The sequence below is a fragment of the Trypanosoma melophagium genome (genome assembly GCF_022059095.1).
Source record: "Trypanosoma melophagium isolate St. Kilda chromosome Unknown ctg37segment0, whole genome shotgun sequence".
Lineage (NCBI taxonomy): Eukaryota > Euglenozoa > Kinetoplastea > Trypanosomatida > Trypanosomatidae > Trypanosoma > Trypanosoma melophagium.
Genome location: NW_027125174.1, coordinates 38751 through 57173, shown reverse-complemented (window position 1 = coordinate 57173; position 18423 = coordinate 38751). Strand labels below are relative to the sequence as shown.

At 41.4% G+C, this 18423-nt stretch overlaps 10 protein-coding genes across 11 annotated transcripts; all 10 read left to right on the top strand.

Annotated features, from left to right (window-relative positions):
- Nucleotides 1–56: 56 nt before the first annotated feature.
- On the top strand, nucleotides 57–1432 carry LSM04_003564 (Orotidine 5'-phosphate decarboxylase domain; the record flags this gene model as incomplete). Its single annotated transcript, XM_067335796.1, has 2 exons — nucleotides 57–168; nucleotides 246–1432. 2 exons carry the CDS (start codon nucleotides 57–59, stop codon nucleotides 1430–1432), a joined length of 1299 nt encoding a protein of 432 aa, XP_067188359.1.
- Nucleotides 1433–2019: 587 nt separating this feature from the next.
- Nucleotides 2020–3003, top strand: LSM04_008900 (Aspartate/ornithine carbamoyltransferase; the record flags this gene model as incomplete). Its single annotated transcript, XM_067335795.1, has 1 exon — nucleotides 2020–3003. One exon carries the CDS (start codon nucleotides 2020–2022, stop codon nucleotides 3001–3003), a length of 984 nt encoding a protein of 327 aa, XP_067188465.1.
- Nucleotides 3004–3734: 731 nt separating this feature from the next.
- On the top strand, nucleotides 3735–4676 carry LSM04_000688 (Dihydroorotate dehydrogenase domain; the record flags this gene model as incomplete). The annotated part of the gene is made up of 1 exon (XM_067335794.1): nucleotides 3735–4676. One exon carries the CDS (start codon nucleotides 3735–3737, stop codon nucleotides 4674–4676), a length of 942 nt encoding a protein of 313 aa, XP_067188312.1.
- Nucleotides 4677–5183: 507 nt separating this feature from the next.
- LSM04_002357 (uncharacterized protein) lies at nucleotides 5184–6176 on the top strand (the record flags this gene model as incomplete). Its single annotated transcript, XM_067335793.1, has 1 exon — nucleotides 5184–6176. The coding sequence occupies one exon, from the start codon at nucleotides 5184–5186 to the stop codon at nucleotides 6174–6176; it is 993 nt and encodes a 330-aa protein (XP_067188337.1).
- An 853-nt stretch (nucleotides 6177–7029) lies between these two features.
- On the top strand, nucleotides 7030–10805 carry LSM04_004041 (uncharacterized protein; the record flags this gene model as incomplete). Its single annotated transcript, XM_067335792.1, has 2 exons — nucleotides 7030–9958; nucleotides 10204–10805. 2 exons carry the CDS (start codon nucleotides 7030–7032, stop codon nucleotides 10803–10805), a joined length of 3531 nt encoding a protein of 1176 aa, XP_067188365.1.
- A 439-nt stretch (nucleotides 10806–11244) lies between these two features.
- On the top strand, nucleotides 11245–12447 carry LSM04_007436 (L-fucokinase; the record flags this gene model as incomplete). Its single annotated transcript, XM_067335791.1, has 2 exons — nucleotides 11245–11495; nucleotides 11541–12447. The coding sequence occupies 2 exons, from the start codon at nucleotides 11245–11247 to the stop codon at nucleotides 12445–12447; spliced, it is 1158 nt and encodes a 385-aa protein (XP_067188433.1).
- Nucleotides 12448–12510: 63 nt separating this feature from the next.
- LSM04_001293 (uncharacterized protein) lies at nucleotides 12511–13638 on the top strand (the record flags this gene model as incomplete). 2 transcript variants are annotated; one of them, XM_067335789.1, is made up of 2 exons in its annotated part: nucleotides 12511–13228; nucleotides 13325–13638. In XM_067335789.1, the coding sequence occupies 2 exons, from the start codon at nucleotides 12511–12513 to the stop codon at nucleotides 13636–13638; spliced, it is 1032 nt and encodes a 343-aa protein (XP_067188317.1). The 2 variants fall into 2 exon arrangements, with proteins under 2 accessions (XP_067188317.1, XP_067188318.1); XM_067335790.1 differs by having other exon boundaries at nucleotides 12958–13228.
- A 63-nt stretch (nucleotides 13639–13701) lies between these two features.
- Nucleotides 13702–14447, top strand: LSM04_003168 (GHMP kinase; the record flags this gene model as incomplete). Its single annotated transcript, XM_067335788.1, has 2 exons — nucleotides 13702–13845; nucleotides 14118–14447. The coding sequence occupies 2 exons, from the start codon at nucleotides 13702–13704 to the stop codon at nucleotides 14445–14447; spliced, it is 474 nt and encodes a 157-aa protein (XP_067188352.1).
- A 744-nt stretch (nucleotides 14448–15191) lies between these two features.
- LSM04_003302 (uncharacterized protein) lies at nucleotides 15192–15752 on the top strand (the record flags this gene model as incomplete). The annotated part of the gene is made up of 1 exon (XM_067335787.1): nucleotides 15192–15752. One exon carries the CDS (start codon nucleotides 15192–15194, stop codon nucleotides 15750–15752), a length of 561 nt encoding a protein of 186 aa, XP_067188355.1.
- Nucleotides 15753–16285: 533 nt separating this feature from the next.
- Nucleotides 16286–18304, top strand: LSM04_005053 (Pyridoxal phosphate-dependent decarboxylase; the record flags this gene model as incomplete). Its single annotated transcript, XM_067335786.1, has 1 exon — nucleotides 16286–18304. The coding sequence occupies one exon, from the start codon at nucleotides 16286–16288 to the stop codon at nucleotides 18302–18304; it is 2019 nt and encodes a 672-aa protein (XP_067188386.1).
- Nucleotides 18305–18423: the final 119 nt, after the last annotated feature.

Sequence of the window (18423 nt, the reverse complement as noted above, 5' to 3'; positions counted from 1 at the left end):
CAATAAAACGTTAAAATAAAAACAGAAAAAATAAATAAATAAAATAAACAAAGAAAATGTCTACGAATTTCTTTGATATGCTAAATGAGCGAGCAAAGACAACGCTCCTTTGCATTGGTCTTGACCCCCGTGCAAAGACGGCTAAGGTAGCTGCAGAGGAATGTATCCGTCTCATTGACGCCACGAAAGAATATGCCGCCGCGTACAAACCAAACGCTGCTTTCTTTGAATTTTTGGCAAAGAAGGCTGGGATGCACTACAACGCGTGATTGCACACGTCCCTGCAAACATTCCTGTGGTACTGGATGCCAAACGTGGGGATATTGCTGATACCGCTGATGCCTACGCCAAGTCTGCCTTTGAACACTTAAAGGCGCACGCTATTACGGCATCTCCTTACATGGGTGGGGACTCTCTCTCACCATTCCTGCAGTACGCATCAAAGGGTGTGTTTATTCTCTGCAAGACATCCAATAGGGGTTCTGGTGAAATCCAGTGTCTTCATGTGGATGGTCGCAATCTCTACGAAACCGTTGCTGAATGTGCGGAAACAGTGTGGAATCATAATAACAATGTTGGTCTTGTTGTAGGGGCCACAGATGCGGTGGCGCTGGGACGTGTGCGAGCACGAGCCCCAACGTTGTGGTTTCTCGTTCCCGGCATTGGCGCGCAGGGCGGCGATCTTAAAGCCGCTCTTGAGGCCGGACTGCGGGCGGATGGAAGTGGAATGCTTATTAATGTTTCACGTGCTGTGGCCCGTGCAGAGGACCCACACGCGGCGGCACAGAAACTTTGTGAAGCTATTAACATTATTCGATTTAACCGTGGTACATCAACAGAGTTGGCAATGGCCCTCGTTGCTTCCCGCTGTGTGCGGTTTGGCAACTTTACGCTAAAGTCTGGGAAGAAGTCGCCCATCTATTTGGATCTACGCCGACTTGTAACACATCCATCTATTCTTCGCATGGTTGCACGCGAGTATGCGAAGGTGTTGCGTCATTTACGCTTTGATCGTATTGCGGGATTGCCGTATGCTGCACTGCCTATTGCTACAGCCATCGCACTTGAGATGAATGTTCCACTTATTTACCCACGCCGTGAGGCAAAGGCCTACGGTACACAGGCCGCCATTGAAGGTGACTACAAGAAGGGTGATCGTGTTGTGATTATTGATGATCTCGTTACAACAGGTGAAACTAAAGTGGAGGCGATTGAGAGACTCAAGTCTGCTGGATTGGAGATTGTTTCTATTGTGGTGCTTATTGATCGTGAAATGGGGGCGAAGAAGTTTCTCGGTTCTCTTGGTTATGACTTTGAGGCGGTCGTCACACTCTCGCGGCTGCTCCCATTGTGGTTACAGTCAGGTGCTATTACAGAAAAGCAGATGAGTGAGGTCCGCACATTCATGGCGTCGTCGTCGAGTAAACTGTAATTAAAAAGAAAAGGAACGAAGAGAAAAGTGAGAGAGGAAGAAAAAGGGAGGGTGGTGTTTGAATATTGTCAGTAACAAAGGTGCTTAACACGCACTCATACATACACACACACACACACAGAAAGACCGACACGTACGCTAATAATATACTTAAACGAAAAAAAAAATTCCCCATGGATATGGGAATGCCAAAAAAAAAAAAAAAAGGAAAAAAGGAGAGAAAAAAAAAACAAGAGCAGCTCCAGTGAGAGAGAGTTAAGTATCGAGACTTTCATTAGGGGGCGAATGAATTCGGTTTCCCGATTTCTGTAGGTTTCAAGTACATGTCTCACTTTCTGAGGATCAAATATTGCAAAAAGAAAAATGCCTGAATAGAGAACAAAATTTACTCAACATTTATCATATTATTAATGTACTTTTTCTTCGTTTATTTCTATCTATACGTGTAATTGTCTTAAGGAGCGGCATCACACAGACACAAACGCACAAATTATACAACAACATTTGTACTATTAGTCATACATATTAATTGTTGTCTTCAGGACATAATAATATAATAATATATCGTAAAAAAGAAGAGAAATATAATGGTAGATCTGCAACCTGTTTCTAGCCTTAAAGGCAAAAGCGTGACAAGTGCTGAACAATTTACCCGTGAGGATATTGATGCGTTAATGCGTCTCGCTCTTCTTATGAAAGAGAAGGTGGACAGTGGTGAGGTACTGCAGTTATTACAGGGCCGTATTATGACCCCGCTCTTCTTTGAAGACTCCTCTCGTACTTTCAGTTCCTTTTGTGCCGCCATGATTCGTCTTGGCGGAAGTGTTGTGAACTTTAAAGTGGAGACATCCTCCGTGAGTAAAGGCGAGACATTGGCCGATACCGTTCGCACACTGGATGCCTATAGTGATGTATTGGTATTGCGACATCCACGCACTGCGGCAATTGACGAGGCCGTCGCTGTCGCCCAACACCCCGTCATGAATGCGGGCAATGGGGCTGGCGAACATCCAACACAGGCAATACTCGATACACTCACCATTCGTGCAGAGTTGGGTTATGTGGACGGCATCACAATTGCCCTCATTGGCGATCTCAAGATGGGTCGAACGGTACATTCACTATTGAAACTGTTGGTGCGTAATTTTAACCTCCAAACCGTTTTTCTCGTTGCCCCGGATGCACTACAGATGCCGCAGGAAGTGCTGGATTCACTTGAGAAGGAAATTGCAGCAAAGGGCGTAAGGATTCGTCGCACGTCTGCGTTAACAGAGGAAGTGATGCGTGCGAGTGATGTGTTGTACACCACACGTTTACAAAAAGAACGTTTTGTGGCTTCTGCGAGTGATGATGCCGCCGCACTGCAGTCGTTTGAGTCTGTGAAGGCCGATATCACAATTGATGCGGCGCGAATGCAATTAGCGAAGGAAAAGATGATTGTGATGCACCCACTGCCTCGCAATGATGAACTCAGCACCAGTGTCGACACAGACCCACGGGCGGCGTACTTTAAGCAGATGCGATACGGTATGTTTATGCGTATGGCGATTTTGTGGAGTGTATTGGCGTGAGGAAATAATGAAAGAAATAAACAAAGAAAGAAAAAAAGAAAGAGAATGAAATAAAGAAAGAGAAGAAGTGTTATTACCTTTTTTTTCTTTTGTTCTCGTTCATACTGTTTTTGTTTTTGTTTTTTCGATTGTTGTTGTTGTTGTTGTTGCTAACAACAAATAGAATGAAAAATTTAAGTTGATCATAACTAAATAAAATATGTTTTTTTTTTACTTTTTCATTGATTTAGCAACAAGGATAATAACCGAAAATAAAAACGAAAAAAAAACAGCTGAGCAGGTTCAGGTGATATGGTGGTGTATGACTATTTTCACTGGATGGAAATGATGATAATGATTAGGCAGGTGGAATAAGACACAGCGGTATTAGATGGTTTCATTATTTCTTTGTATCTTCTTCTTCTTCTTCACCTGTTATTGTTGTTGTTGATATTTCCCTGCTGTCACGCAGGTTTCTCTCTCTTTTTTTGTGTTTGATACTATCTCACATTTTATCGGCTGTTATTTGTATCTATTGTTTTTCTCTTGAGCTTACTTATATATTCCTGTTACCCCACTACCTCTTTATTAATAATGATGATAATGATGATATGTGTCCTCTTCGTTATTCTCAACTCTAACCAGGGCGGGTGGACTGGAAGGGAAAAATAAAAAATAAAAGTTGAACCAACCAACCAAACAACATTACATAAAAACAAAAACAAAAAAGAGGAACACTACAAAGAACAAATATGAGTCTGAAACTTAATATTCTCGGCCATGAGTTTGCCAATCCACTCATGAATGCCGCTGGTGTGCTTTGCAGTACAATAGACGATCTGCAATGCATGACAGCCTCTGCGAGCGGTTCACTTGTCTCGAAGAGTTGTACTCCCGCACACCGTGATGGAAACCCCGAACCGCGATACTGCGGATTACCACTCGGCAGCATTAATTCCATGGGACTTCCCAATTTGGGATTCGATTTCTATTTAAAGTATGCCAGCGAACAGCACGATTATAGCCGGAAACCACTCTTTCTCTCCATGTCGGGACTCTCCGCAGAGGAGAATGCCGCGATGTCTAGGAGACTCGCGCCTGTAGCAAAAGAAAAGGGCGTTGTGTTGGAATTAAACCTTTCATGCCCGAATGTACCCGGCAAACCACAAGTGGCATATGACTTTGATACGATGCGTGTGTATTTAAAGGAGGTATCAGAGGCATATGGAATGCCATTTGGAGTGAAGATGTCACCGTACTTTGATATTGCACATTTTGATATGGCGGCAGCGGTGTTGAATGAATTTCCACTCGTTAAATTTATCACATGTGTTAATAGCATTGGCAATGGTCTTGTTATTGATCCGGCAACGGAAACTGTTGTGATTAAGCCAAAACAAGGATTTGGTGGTGTGGGTGGTAAGTACATTCTTCCTACGGCGTTAGCTAATGTGAATGCATTTTATCGTCGTTGCCCAGATAAATTGGTATTTGGCTGTGGTGGTGTATACACTGGTGAGGATGTCTTTCTCCATATTCTTGCTGGAGCCTCAATGGTACAAGTGGGAACCGCACTGCATGAAGAAGGTCCAGCTATCTTTGATCGTCTTGCTAAGGAACTGCAGGAAATTATGAAGAAGAAGGGATACAAAACACTGGATGAGTTTCGTGGAGGTGTTAAGACAATTGAATAAAGAAGAAATTTGGGGGAAATGAGGTTTCCATGTTTTCGCAAAAGGGTAACAGGAAGAAGAAGAATGTATAATACGAATATCTCTTTTGGAAGGGTTTTTAACGGCATTGACATAACGAAAGCGAAGAAGTGTAAAAAAAAAAGATATAGAAGACGTGATCCCATCGTGTAAATAATGATAGCAAAATAAAGAAGGAGAGCAAAGAAATAAAGAAAAAGCGGAAAAACATAATAAGAAATCATCAAGGTGATATCTACAATGCTTCTTTTTTTCTTACAATAAAGAGGATCATTTTTTTTTTGTTAATTGTCTTCTTTTTCTCTTACTCTTTTATATCAGGGAAGCATTTCATACACATAATACTATTTTGCATACATATAGTATTATCATTCATTCTTGAGAGAGAGAGAGAGAGAATTACATTGGTACCAATAACAAGCAATATATATATATATATATATATATATATATATATATATATATATATAATCTTCTATAGAGAGAGTTATGCGCCGATTAGCTCCTTCTGTGAATAGTAGCCGCCTGCTGCTGCGCTTTGTTGCCTCCGCATCCGTTTTACAGAATGTTCCTCCGGCCAAGACATCCGTAAAGTTAGGTACACCCATTGCAAAGGAGGAAGTGGCTCGTGCCTTTAATGTACCGGCCGCACTACTTGAACAGACATGTCGACCAGCGGAGATTCTCTTCACAACTGTCGATCTCGCCCGTTCTCGCTTCGCCCCATTAATAGCGACGCTTTCTGCCGAAGAGGATGTGACAAAGATTGCCGCAGAGGTGCGGGCAGCGAAGGGTGGAAATAATACTAACAATACTCCTGTGAAGGCGGTTGCGGGGGCAAAAGAGAAGTTTAAGAATACGGCGTGGTCCAGTGTGCGGGAACTGGTAACATTCTATGAAGAGGTAATGTATCCCATGCGTGTGAAGCTGCAGGAGTACAAAGTACATGAATTAAACAGCTTTCACATTAAGGATGATCTTAAGCGTGGTCTCTCTGCCTTTAAACAAGAGCATCTTGATAAACAGAAGGCGGAGTTGGTAAAGGTGCAGAAGCATATGCAGGATTGCCAGAACTTTATTAAGGAAGCCGCTCAGTCATCCTTTGACACGGCTATTCTTAATGATATTGCAAACATTCTGCGTATCTGTGGCGAACGCAATCCCCATGCCCATCGCATGTCTCTGCAAGTATTGGATGATATGTCCGTTTTCGCTATTCCATTCGATGCGGTGACAGTGAAGTTGTTACATGCCTCTGTCTTTAACGATGGCGCCGTGGACGACTCCGCGTTGCTCTTCACACTGCTGGAGTATCCGGAGCGGGGTGAGGTGAGCGTGGGAACGGCGCCTGTTGAGAAGATTGCAGATGCGACACTGCGTGTTATTAGCAAACGGCATCGCACACCATTGGACAGCAACGATAAGGGAAGACTACTGCGGCAGACAGACACACATCCGTGCCTGCAGCGATCTGCAGAGTAGTAATAGTCGTGCTGCCAGGGCATTGTTGAAAAGGAAGGAATGAAAGAAAGAGAGAAGACTCACAGCATACATAATAGATACACTATACACATTTCTAATAATATGATGTATACATATGTATGCCTCTGGCAAAGAAATGGGGAAGTATGAGGGTTAGATGAGGGGTGGGGTGAATAGCTTTGCTCAGAAGGACCACACCACAGTGACAGAAGAGAAGGAATATATATATCAAGTGTGGTGGGGAAAGGGATGTGTCGAATGGGAAAGAGAGAAAAAAAGTGTCAGTTGTGTACATATTAGCGCGTTTCGTGATGGTGAAGGTAAAGGAAGAAAAAAAGATAAAAAAGATAATTTAGTATTAGGAATATGAGGCTTTTTATTATCTGTTTATTCCTTTTATTTTACTTTTCTTATTATGAGCTGAGATATGAAGGGAATTGAGAGGGCGAACCAACCTCCGTAATGAAAAGTGATGTCTGAAGAAGAGCATTGAAAAGGAAACACCGGCGAAGAGAAAAAACGAAAGAAAGAATTTTTTTCTTTGAAAGGTGGAGCAGCGACATGTCAATTCGTTTTTTTTTTTCCTCCTGTGTTTTTACCTGCATTGCAAACAAAACAAGAAAATGATATAAATCTCATTTCATCCCATATGAGAAGTTTAATTATAGTCATATAAATGAGTGATACACATTCTCTCATTTTTTCTCATTTGTTTCCCACTCCTCCCTTCATTTCTTCTCTTTTCATTTTTCTTATTTCTTCTGTTTTAATACTGAAGGTGATTTATTCCTCAGTTTGCTATATAGGGAAACGCCATACAAAAGCACAGAAAGTAAACGAAAGAACGTCTGGGATGGACTTTGCCTTCCCTGTCTTTGTGCCCGCCTCAGAGAGCACATTGCAGCAGCAACAACAACAACAACAACAGCAATCACAACAACAACCGAAAAAATCACTTTGGCAATTAGTGATAGAAGATGGATCAGATAGTAATGTAGGACCAGAACGTGGGGAACCATGGTCTATGACTGCAAAACACGCTTTTAACAATAATAACAATGATGAGTGGGATGAACGGTATGATCGAAGAGGTTACCACAACGATGATGATAATAATAATGATACCGGTGTTGGGACTAGTGCAGCTGTTGGAATCGCATCCCGTTCCTCTTGGAAGCCCACACCGTACATGATTGATCATCTCTCTTCTGCTTTTATTTCACAGTATGGTATGATGCATGGTATTGAGTGTTCATCCCGTACACCACTACCGCCTTGTCTGCGACTGCAAGATCTGCAGCTTCCACCATTTGTACTAAAGCGATTTCAACAACAATTGCGGTTTCCAAACACAGGAAAGCGATCAGCACGTGATACTTCAGCGTGTAACGAGCATCCAGGACTTCGTGAGTTGCAGGAGGTTGTATTCGGTACAGCTGCTGTGACGCCCAATAGTAATAACGATAATGATAGTAATAATAATAATAATAATAATGGATTGCAAGAGTTGGTACTGCGAGCACTACAGCAGTTTACACTCACATCCATGTTGCTGGGGCACCACACACTGAGTGTTGGTCCACGCGGTTGTGGAAAGAAAACGGCTGGTGTATTGGCCACAGCACTCTTGACATTGGCGCGTGAATCAACCGTGAAAGATACAGAGAAGGCTATGAAAGATAATACCATGAAGTGCGAATCTGATGAAATGTACACGGTACGGCCACCAGCACCACGTGCGGTAATTCTTGTTAGTAGTTACAGTGAAGTACAACAGTGTAATCGCTGGCTACAGGCTGTTTTCACGGCATATGCGTTTGCACCAATGACATTTCGTCGTGGTGCTGCCGAAATTGTGGCACTACCGGTAGTCCACGATAATAATAATAATAATAATAATAATAATAATAATAAGATAAATAGTAGCAATATCAACAACAAGAACATGAGTTACTACTATAATACATCTCAGATGGAAACTATAGCAACACTACCAACACCCGTTCCACTACCTATGCCATTACCAATGCAACCACCAGAAGTAGTAACCGATACGCAGAAGACAGAAGCATCTCTTTATCGCCACAAGGAAGAGGATGATCATTATGATAAGAATAATAGTGATTATCATTATCGTCATGATCATCTTAATAGGAAACACGATAATGATCATAGTGAACGTGTATCCCGAAAAAGAAGTCGTGATGCATCACGTGATCGACATTATCGTCATGATTCGTACCGAACACGTAGACGTCGTCATCACACGGATTCGCCTTCTGCACACGAAAAGACAAAACGACGACGACATCGTAGTTCATCACGATACTCACAAGAGCGACGACACCGTCGAAGTCGCAGTCGTCATCGCCATCGTGAAGGAAGAGAAAGAAGTAGAAGAAGAAGAAGACACCACAGCAGCCGTAACAGTGATAGCACTCACAACGATAATGATAATGATAACAAAAACAGCAGAAGTAGGAGAGAAAGGGAAAGAAAAGGAAGTCTTAGTGGTGGGAATCGCCATGAACGTCACTATCATAAAGAAAAGAGGCGTTCACGTGATGAATGTCATTGTGAAACATCAAATGATCGCACTCTTCACGAAGAGATGCCTCAAGGCGCATCTAACACACTACATCAGACAGAAACAGCAGCGATGGTACCAATAACAACAACAAAGATAGTAGTACCCCCTCCTGTTTCCACCCGTGATGAGATTCCACATTTCCTGCAACAACGTGTACCTATTCTTGTCACTACACACCAGTCACTTGTGGAAGCATTGCAACTTGTGCGGGGTCAGGCGGAAGTACTGCCATTAGAATCTGTTCGTGTTGTGTGCATTAGCGATGTGGATCGTATCTCGCAGCCCACATCTCAAATAGCCGCTCCTGCCTCGTGGTGGATTTCTTTCTCTAATGCCGTAGATGTGGACTGTCAGTATATTCTTTCAGCAGCGCGGTTGTATGATGAAGTGAATATTTGGATGCGTGGGACAATACTGCGTGATTCACCTGATGTGGTGCATCGATATCGACAACGGGACGACACTGTGTGGCACGGTGGTGTACAGCATGTATTGGATGTTGTGCGTGTGGAAGAAATTGTAGAGGAACGATCTAAACAAGAACTGTATGAACGTGTAGATGCGGCAAAGCTGCAGCGACTTGTTGATATCGTTATACATCACTTCCGTTCGGCGTCTGGGAATGATAAAGGCCACACCTCTGGGACTTCACCTGCGAGTGTTGGTCGTGTGGTGATTGTAGTGTCTTCACGCAAAGAACAGGAATTGATATTTCAACATGTGCAGAGTGAACTAGCGAAGAGTACGGCGTGGGTTCAATGTGTCTGTCATTTCTCTGATTTCTATCGCAGTAACGCAGATGTGCTGGTAACATATGACTGGATGGTTTCTCTTGCGAGTGATACAGAGAACATGACGGGGCGTCGGGTGTCTTTGCTTGTGAATTACGGTTTTCCGAGAATACTGCTGGCACCAGGGAAAGAAGAGGAACTGCTAGAGTGTGTTGTCATTCGTACACGCACATTCCTACACAGACCGATCACACTAAAACAAGAAAGAGAATCAGAAAACGAGGAAAAAGGAGGAGAACAAAATAAGGATGAGAGTGGGTTTTTCGCGGAGGATGGGAATGACTCGAGAGGGCAGCGGACGGTGATTACACTATTAACAGAACGTCAAGTGTATGGACGATTGGGAAAACTGTTATTGTCACGTGCTCAGGCAATATCATCTCTGCGAAATACAAATAACTGTTAAAAGAAGAAGAATAAGCAGAAAAGAGAATTCAAATATATATACGATCAGACACACTCAAAAACTCTTGTTCAGATGCACACATGATGAGTATCAGAGACGAAGAAGACATATAACTATGACAAAGGGGCTGAGAGAGAGAGAGAGAGAGAGAGAGAGAAAGAGATAGTGAACTGATTGATATACAGTATGTGTTCTCACCAAGTATCTTACGCCGTTCTACCCCACGCGTAACTCTACCAGCATCTGTACAACGTTTATTTCAATGGTATCCCCGCAAAGGTGGGGGGTTTCTCGGTGATCTTCTCGCCGGACACAATCTCTTTATTGCAGACATTCCACGCAAGTTTGATGCCCAACATGCCCGTCACTTCTCACTAGTGGAGTCTCTCTGCCTCACACCACTCTTTACACTCTCCATTGTGCAGTACTTTTCTGGTTTCTTTCTCTATCCAGCCCGGCGGCAGGTGATTCCAGTACTTATGACGGAGTTAACCCGCAAAACAGAGACAATTCATCAATGGACGGATGTTATGGGGAAATCATCACCGGGAGATGCGATTGTATGGCGGGCGGGATTAGTTCTATCGCAGGTCATGTTGTTTCCGCTCTGGCTGCTGCTTTCCGCCTTCGCACCGCAGTTGATGCATGCCACATTAGAGCGTACAAATCATATTTTATATCAAAAGTGCGCGTGTATTAGTAAAGGCGCACCACCGTTTGTGGAGAAATGTATGAATGAGGCACGTGAGGCGGAAGTGTTTCACACTCAACAATTAAACACCCCAACCGATTACTGCACAGCTGTTCTCATTGTTGCACTGGTGTTGTACCTGACATCGTAGACGGTCTGTCAGAGAAACTGAATATATATATAAACCTTTTTCTCGGTTTTTTTTTCTTTTCCCTATTAACGTGATATGACTGAAACCGAAAAAAGGAAGGAGCAAAAGGAAAGGAAAAACTGGAAAGAAAAAATAAAATAATTACAACGAAAATAAAGTTATACGTAAATATTGTCTCCATTTATTGCTGATGTTTGGTTTAAATCTATATATTTTTTATATGTGTGTAATATACATGTTACCTTTTTTTTTCGTTTTCAAATATATGTGTATATATTTATTTATCTCTTTTAGAATTCGAATTAGCATCAATATAATGGTTACTCAATACCGCCTGTGTGCCTATTTACAACACATCTAAATATATATGCATATATAGCAAAAGGAATCAAAACAAAAAAAAGAAGGTTAATTGATAGAACTAGCATTCTATGAGTTCATGTCAATGCGAGTTCTTCTCTCCGTTCCGCCTTCTGTACTAAACTCTCAGCCTTCTGTGGAGCGCATTCTCACCGCAGAGCAACACCGTGTCTTCTTCACAAGTAATCCTAAAGGATCTCGTCCTGGATCTGGCGCAGGAACCACATGGCTATTGAAGGCTTGTTACCTTTCAAAACAGAAATCCACGACTACAGTTATTGCAAATGCTTCTGTTAAGGAAGAAGGTGACGATAAGAAGTTTATGAATTAGTTATCAAAGGAACCACGCATTATTGTCCACAGTGGCGGACAAAGTCGACGATTACCGTCCTACGCTCCCTTTGGAAAGGCACTAGCGCCTATTCCTGTCTTTCGCAGTTCACGTGGTCAGAGTTGTGATCAAACGTTACTGGATGTTCAGATGCCATTATATGAAGAAGTAATGCGGCGGGCCCCACCACAGTTGCGTACACTTGTCTCCTGCGGTGATGTTCTCATTTTGCTTGATCAACCACTTCCTCCAATTCCACAGGACACAGATGTGGTTTGTTATGGGATTCAAAAAGAAGCGGATGTACTTGGAAAACATGGTGTCTTTTTTATGAATCGTGATACACCAGATGAATTAGAAATGATGTTGCAGAAACCTTCACTAAAAGAGGTTCATGAGTACGCAAGTGGTAGAGAGGCCGTTATGGATATTGGACTTTGGCTTTTAATTGATCGTGCCGTTGAGGTGTTACGACAGCGTAGTATAGTAGAGAGTTACTTAAAGGAACAGAGTGATAAGTGTGGTCTTAAGGAGTATGATTTATACATTGATTTTGGAATGGCTCTTGGTAAACGTCCATTACGGGATGATGCCTTTATTCAAGAATTACGTGTTGAAATTATTACGATTCGAGACGCACGTTTCTTTCACTATGGAACGACAGAAGAACTCATAACATCTACATTTACGATTCAAAATACTTTGCGTAATTCAGATGGTTCTATGCAGGGAACGGTTTCTCGACATCCTGCGACCTTCTCTCAAAATGCCATTATTCACATACCCTTAACAGAGGAAAAACGATTTGTGTGGATTGAGAATAGTGAAATTTCATCAGGCTGGACACTGGAGCATCACTCTGGGATTACAGCAGTTCCACGGAATACATGGAAACTGCACGTGCCAGCGTATGTTTGCATTGGTGTTGTTCCTGTCCGTCGTGGTGGGTGACGAGGTTGGGTGGCACGTCCATATGGGTTTAATGACACGTTTCGTGGATCCATCCATGATGAAATGACATGTTTTGTTGGTTTACCACTATCTGCGTGGTTGGAACAGCATGAAGTCTCTCTTTATGCATATGTTTCTGAAGAAACAAGTGCGATGGATGTAAAGTTCGTTCCACTTTTTCCTTGGTGTGCTACTGTGGAAGATCTCGGTCTATTGCTGCGGTGGATGATAAGTACGGAATTATCAGAAATGAAATTAAGTGAAGTGCAAGGTGGGAAATATTTATGGGAAACGAATACGCGGTTTTCTGCGAATGATTTAAATGATGTGGCAGATATTGAGGCGCTCTTGGATGCTAGAGATGTGTTTCAACGAGAAATACTTCCCATTATGGCGGCTAATTCACATCGAAATCCTTTTTATCAAATGGATTTAAATCATACAGCACAGAAATACGCCGCTGCACATTTGCCGCTTCCTGAGAAACTCTCTGAATCGGATACACCCGTTATGAAACGTGTTCATCATCATATGTTCCGGGCACGTATACTGCAATATCTCTTAGCTCTATGGAGGGCATCATCATCATCATGCTTCTGTTCTTCTATGAAAGCTAAGAGTATTCTTAATAGTGAAGAAAAAGAAAAGGATGAGAAGAAGCAGAAGAAGAAGGAATTATCGTTGATTCACACTCTACCGCCTCTTCTGCAAGGTGTTTCCATAACGGCAGAGGAGCTTAAAACAATATACGGTATTACAAGTGAGAATGAGCTTATTGCAAGTGCTCACGAGGAAGAGTCCACATCCTTTCAATTATTACGATATTCAATCCTTCAGGATTTGGCAACTAACACTTTTCGACCATAACCACGATTAGCTGTTTTTAATGATCAAATTGTATGGGGAAGAGTTCCTGCCCGTATTGATCTGTCCAGTGGATGGACCGATACCCCACCGTATAGTATTATATGTGGTGGTAATGTTGTGAATATGGGTATAAACCTTAACAGTCAACCGCCATTGCAGGTTTACATTAAACCTTCTGTTACACCTGATATTACGATTCGATCTATTGATCTTGGTGTTTCGGAGACATTTACGACATATGAAGAACTGCGCCGCTATGATGTGGTGGGATCTCCCTATTCTATTCCCAAAGCGGCTCTTACCTTGGCAGTTTTTCTCCCTTAGTTTGGTTCAAAATCCTTTTCAACGCTGGAGGAACAACTATATGCCTCCTTTCGTGGTAAAGGCATGGAAATAACACTTCTCATAGCGATTCCCGCTGGTTCGGGATTAGGGACGAGTTCACTTGTCGCCTCCACTGTGTTGAGTGCACTTTCAGACTTCTGCGGTCTTTGTTGGGATGCGCAGGAAGTGGGCCGCCGTACATTATGTGTAGAATAACTTCTCACAACGGGTGGTGGTTGGCAAGATCAATACGGCGGTTTATTTCGCGGGTTGAAGTTATTACAGTCACAACCGGGATTTGCACAGAGTCCATGTGTGCGATGGCTGCCAGAACACTTATTAGAGGATCCACGTTATGCCCCTTCTCATTTACTGTACTACACCGGTATTGCACGAACAGCAAAGGTGGTTCTTGTAGAGATTGTGCGGGGGATGTTTATGAATAGCGCCCCCACCTGCGTGTTCTGTCGGGGATGAAGCAACAGGCACTGGACTTGCATGATGCGATCACCCGCGGGGACTTTGAACGTTACGGTAAACTCATTGGGGCGGCGTGGGATCAAAATAAGTGTTTAGACGCGGGAACGTGTTTGCCGTCCATTGCCGGTATCATCTCCCGCATTGAAAAGTATGTCTGGGGACTTGAACTCGCTGGAACTGGTGGTGGTGGTTATCTCTATATGGTGGCGAAGGATGTGGAGGCCGCCCGGCGTATTCGTGCGGAATTGACATTGCGTCCACCAAATGAAACGGTGAGATTTGTGGAAATGACGAGTTCACACAAGGGGATACAAGTTAGTCGTTCCTAGGTTATTGTAATGGGTACTCACAGCGTATATATAATTTATTTGTTGTTCATTAAGGACAAGCACGAAAAGAAAAAAAAAAGAGACGATTGGTAAAATAACTGCGTACGCGGTAGGAGAAACTAAAATAAAGGAAAATAATTTAAGTAGTTACTTTGGAAAATCATATGGATGAAAAGGATAAATATAACGATATAGGGCCTTTATCCTTTAGTGCGTTATTATTATTATTATTATTATTATTATTTATTTTTTTTTTTGCTTCTTTATTTTTTTAGTATTTATTTTTGAGTTCGGAATGTTTGTGTGCTTATAGTTGTTGTTTGCTTTATAGCACTTGTATTACTTAATAATTGTTGCATATATATATGTTTGTGTATTTTACATACATACACATGTAGTTAAATTGCTATTGGTTTTATTCCTATGCTTATTTGTATTTCTGTTTTTACTATTCTTAATTCGCCCCCATCTCTTTGATGTGTTATTCTTTTCTTTCCTTTTTTGTCTTATTTGAAAATGTATTTAATAAGTGCTGAAATTAAAAAGAAAAAGGCCCTAATATAGGTGTGATTTGTGCTGTAGGGACGAGTTATTGTTTTTATTTGCAATCCCTCTATTTCACTGTGCGTAAATTATCACTCCAGAAAAAAAGAAAACCAAACACATTAACACACACATATATATATATTCACATATCATACAAACCTATTTATTTATATAATAACATTAAGATTACTCAGAATAATGGCTCCAAAGAAACAGGTAAAGAAACAACGTGTGCGGGTCACCAACAAGGCATTAGAGGCCCGCCAGTTCTCTACAGTGCGGATGCCAAAGACGAGTGAAATACAGAAATCAAATGTGGATGTTGCACGCATGTTTGAAGACCGCGATGGTGGTAGTGTAGCAACTGCAAGTAGCCAAACTAATAATAATAATAATAATAATAATAATAATAATAATAATAATAATAATAATAATAATAATAATAATAATAATAATAATAATGGCAATACCGCACAACCTTCATCATTGACGTTTGACCCTATTCCAAATGATCCAATGTTTGTAGTCGTTACCAAATCAAAGTACTGGCCGCCGCCTACGCTGGAGGAACTGCACGCAGAAACAGGCGCGAAAATAACAGATGGCTTCGACACATACGACCGACGTGAAGATGATAAACAATCTCGACAAGAACGTACTAAAGTTGTGCGTGGTGAATTAAATCATCCACGTGGTAAACCACGGCAGAACACACTTGTAAAGCTAGATGATAGTGATAGTGCAGAAGAGAAGGAATAGAGGGATGAAGCAAGTGCTGCCAACAACGACAGCAACAACAACTGTAGTAGCAGTAGTAGTACTAGACATTGGGTGAGTGAAGGATGTGAGATACACTGTAGCTATTCGACTGCGTCTTCTTAAAAAGGGGCAAAAGAGGGAAAAAAAAAGGAAACTGTGTACATAAGGCCGTAGTTACATGTCAAAGAAAAAAGAAAAAAAGAAAACCCCTGAGAGGGGGTTTTCTTGTGTTTTTGTGTTTGTCTGCCTTGGATAATGTTCTTGTTGTTGTTGATGCAGTGGGTGTTATTATTTCTATTTGGTAACGAAACGAAAACAAAAAATCTTCGTATAAAAACTACGAAAACAAAAATAATAACATTAATAGTGCTCAATGTGGTGTATTTCTTCTTTCGTTGCGTATGTTATTGCTACTGTTATTCCTGCTACTATTGCAGGCTTATAATTTCTTTTTTTTTTCTTTACTTTTCTCTCCTTTTTCTATCTATTCTCTGCTCTCTTAAGCTGTATAAAGTAGCGGAGGAGGGTATGCGATGCGGCTGAATGAGTTTCCCCGCTCGTGTGGTGTAGCTTCACTATTACATCGCAGTGTACAATTTCTCACTGGAATTTGCCGTAATGTGGTATCACCATCATTTTCTTTATCATCTCTTAATTTAACTTTTCCTTCAGTACGTGGGCAATTTCTAAATGTGCGTGGAGAAAAAGAAGAAGAGCAACAACAACAAGTTGAGGCTTTACTTAATCGTGCTAATGCTGTAGGCTGTTTACTTAATACAAAAGCTCACATGACGGAAGTTCAAACTTCCCTGCTCACATCACTTTTTGCGAAACCGCATTGGAATAACACTGTTACACACTGTATGACAGGACAAAGAGTCGCTACTCTTGAGAAGGAAATAACGGACAATGTGGCAATTCTTCTTCATTTGCCATCACGCTTCTTATGGTTACCGTTATCATTGGAGGAAGAAAGACTCCAAAGACTAGCCTCTTTATCCTTGCAGCCACAAGAGCAACAACATGTACTTGATCACACCTCTTCTGATTTATCAGTCCTTAAAACACGGACTTCGGTATTAAATAACAAGAGTACTACTATTCATAATAATAATAATAATAATAATAATAATAATAATAATATCTCTGGTAGTGGTGGTGGGATGTTACATGAAACATCATTAGAGAGTCTTATTGTAATTCTTACGACTGCACGTGCGCAAGCACATGCACGGTATCTTAGTGCACACTTTACCAGCCCAGAAGATGAGGCTCGATTAACACAACGATTAGTTCTATACTGTAGTGATCAGTGTCATCCACTGTTAAAAAAAGCTGCTCGTTGTATGGGTATTCAACATATTCGTGTTCTTCAAACAGTATACTCACCATACACTCATAATTACCCTATGCAGGTAGATAGATTGAAGGAAATTCTTGCAGAGGATGTGGCGAAAGGATTATATCCCTTAATGGTTTGTGGTGTGTTCGGGGCGCATGTTACTGGAGCTGTAGACCCACTTGAGGAGTTGGCAGATCTCTGCCGCAGAGTGAAACTTTGGTTTCATATTGATGCAAGCCATTCAGGTATGGCCTTAGCAGCAGCTTATAGCTCTGCTGATACTATGGAACAGTATCACTATTATTGTAACAACAATAATAGTCATTCGTATCAACAACAACAATCAGAGGAACAGGAAAATCAGGACAATAAATTTTCCAAAACACCGGTAATAAATGAAATGTGGAATTCTGCAACAACAAAAGCAGCATGGGAACAAAACGTTATGACATTTCGAAATGCTTCATCCCTTGCTGACTCTATTCATATTACTATATCTAATTCTTTTCTACCAACATTATCATCAGTGTCCTCTGCTTCATTGTTGTATGTTGATAATGTTTCTAAAGTTTCAACGGCATTGCAACGTATGAATGCAGAGGATGAAGGAAGTGCAAATATGTGGTGTACTCCTATTGTTACAGATATGTCTCGTCTAAGGCTGCATTATCCTGAAATGCGTTCTAACGATATTATTCACCTTGCACTAACATTTTTCCAGCAAAATAATATACTTTCTATTGGTCACATAATACGAGCACATCAAGTTGCTATGTCTTATTTAGAGGAGAGACTACGTGCAGATGGACGATTTGATTGTTCAGTACATGCTTCATGTTTTGGCATGGTGTTGTTTAGGTGGCTCACACTCGCGGATGAAGAGACAGAAGCCCTTATGTGGCGTTGGAGCTCAATTCTTGCATCTTTAAATACTGAAAAGCAGAATAAAAAGGATACTCCATGTTCTCCTTTACCTCGTGTATTTCTTGGTCTTACCCGGGTCCAAAGACGACTTCATATCTCTGTTGGGATATCTGTAGGAGCTAAGGAGAATATTAATGAAAAGGAGAATGACTACATAAGTAAAGGGGATGTGGATGCGCTTATGGATTCTCTTAAAATAGCTGCCGCTGCCGCTTCTACTGCTCTTCCTTCTGAAAGGAGTGATACTTCTCTGAAGCATATATCACGAGGAGTTGAAGGTCATTAAAACGCGTAAAACAAACAAACAAAAAAGCAGCAGGTAATGATCATTATGATGATAGTGACAGGCCATATTTCATTAGTTCGTGTTCATTTTTTTTTTACAAAACTTTTTAAGAGCATGTG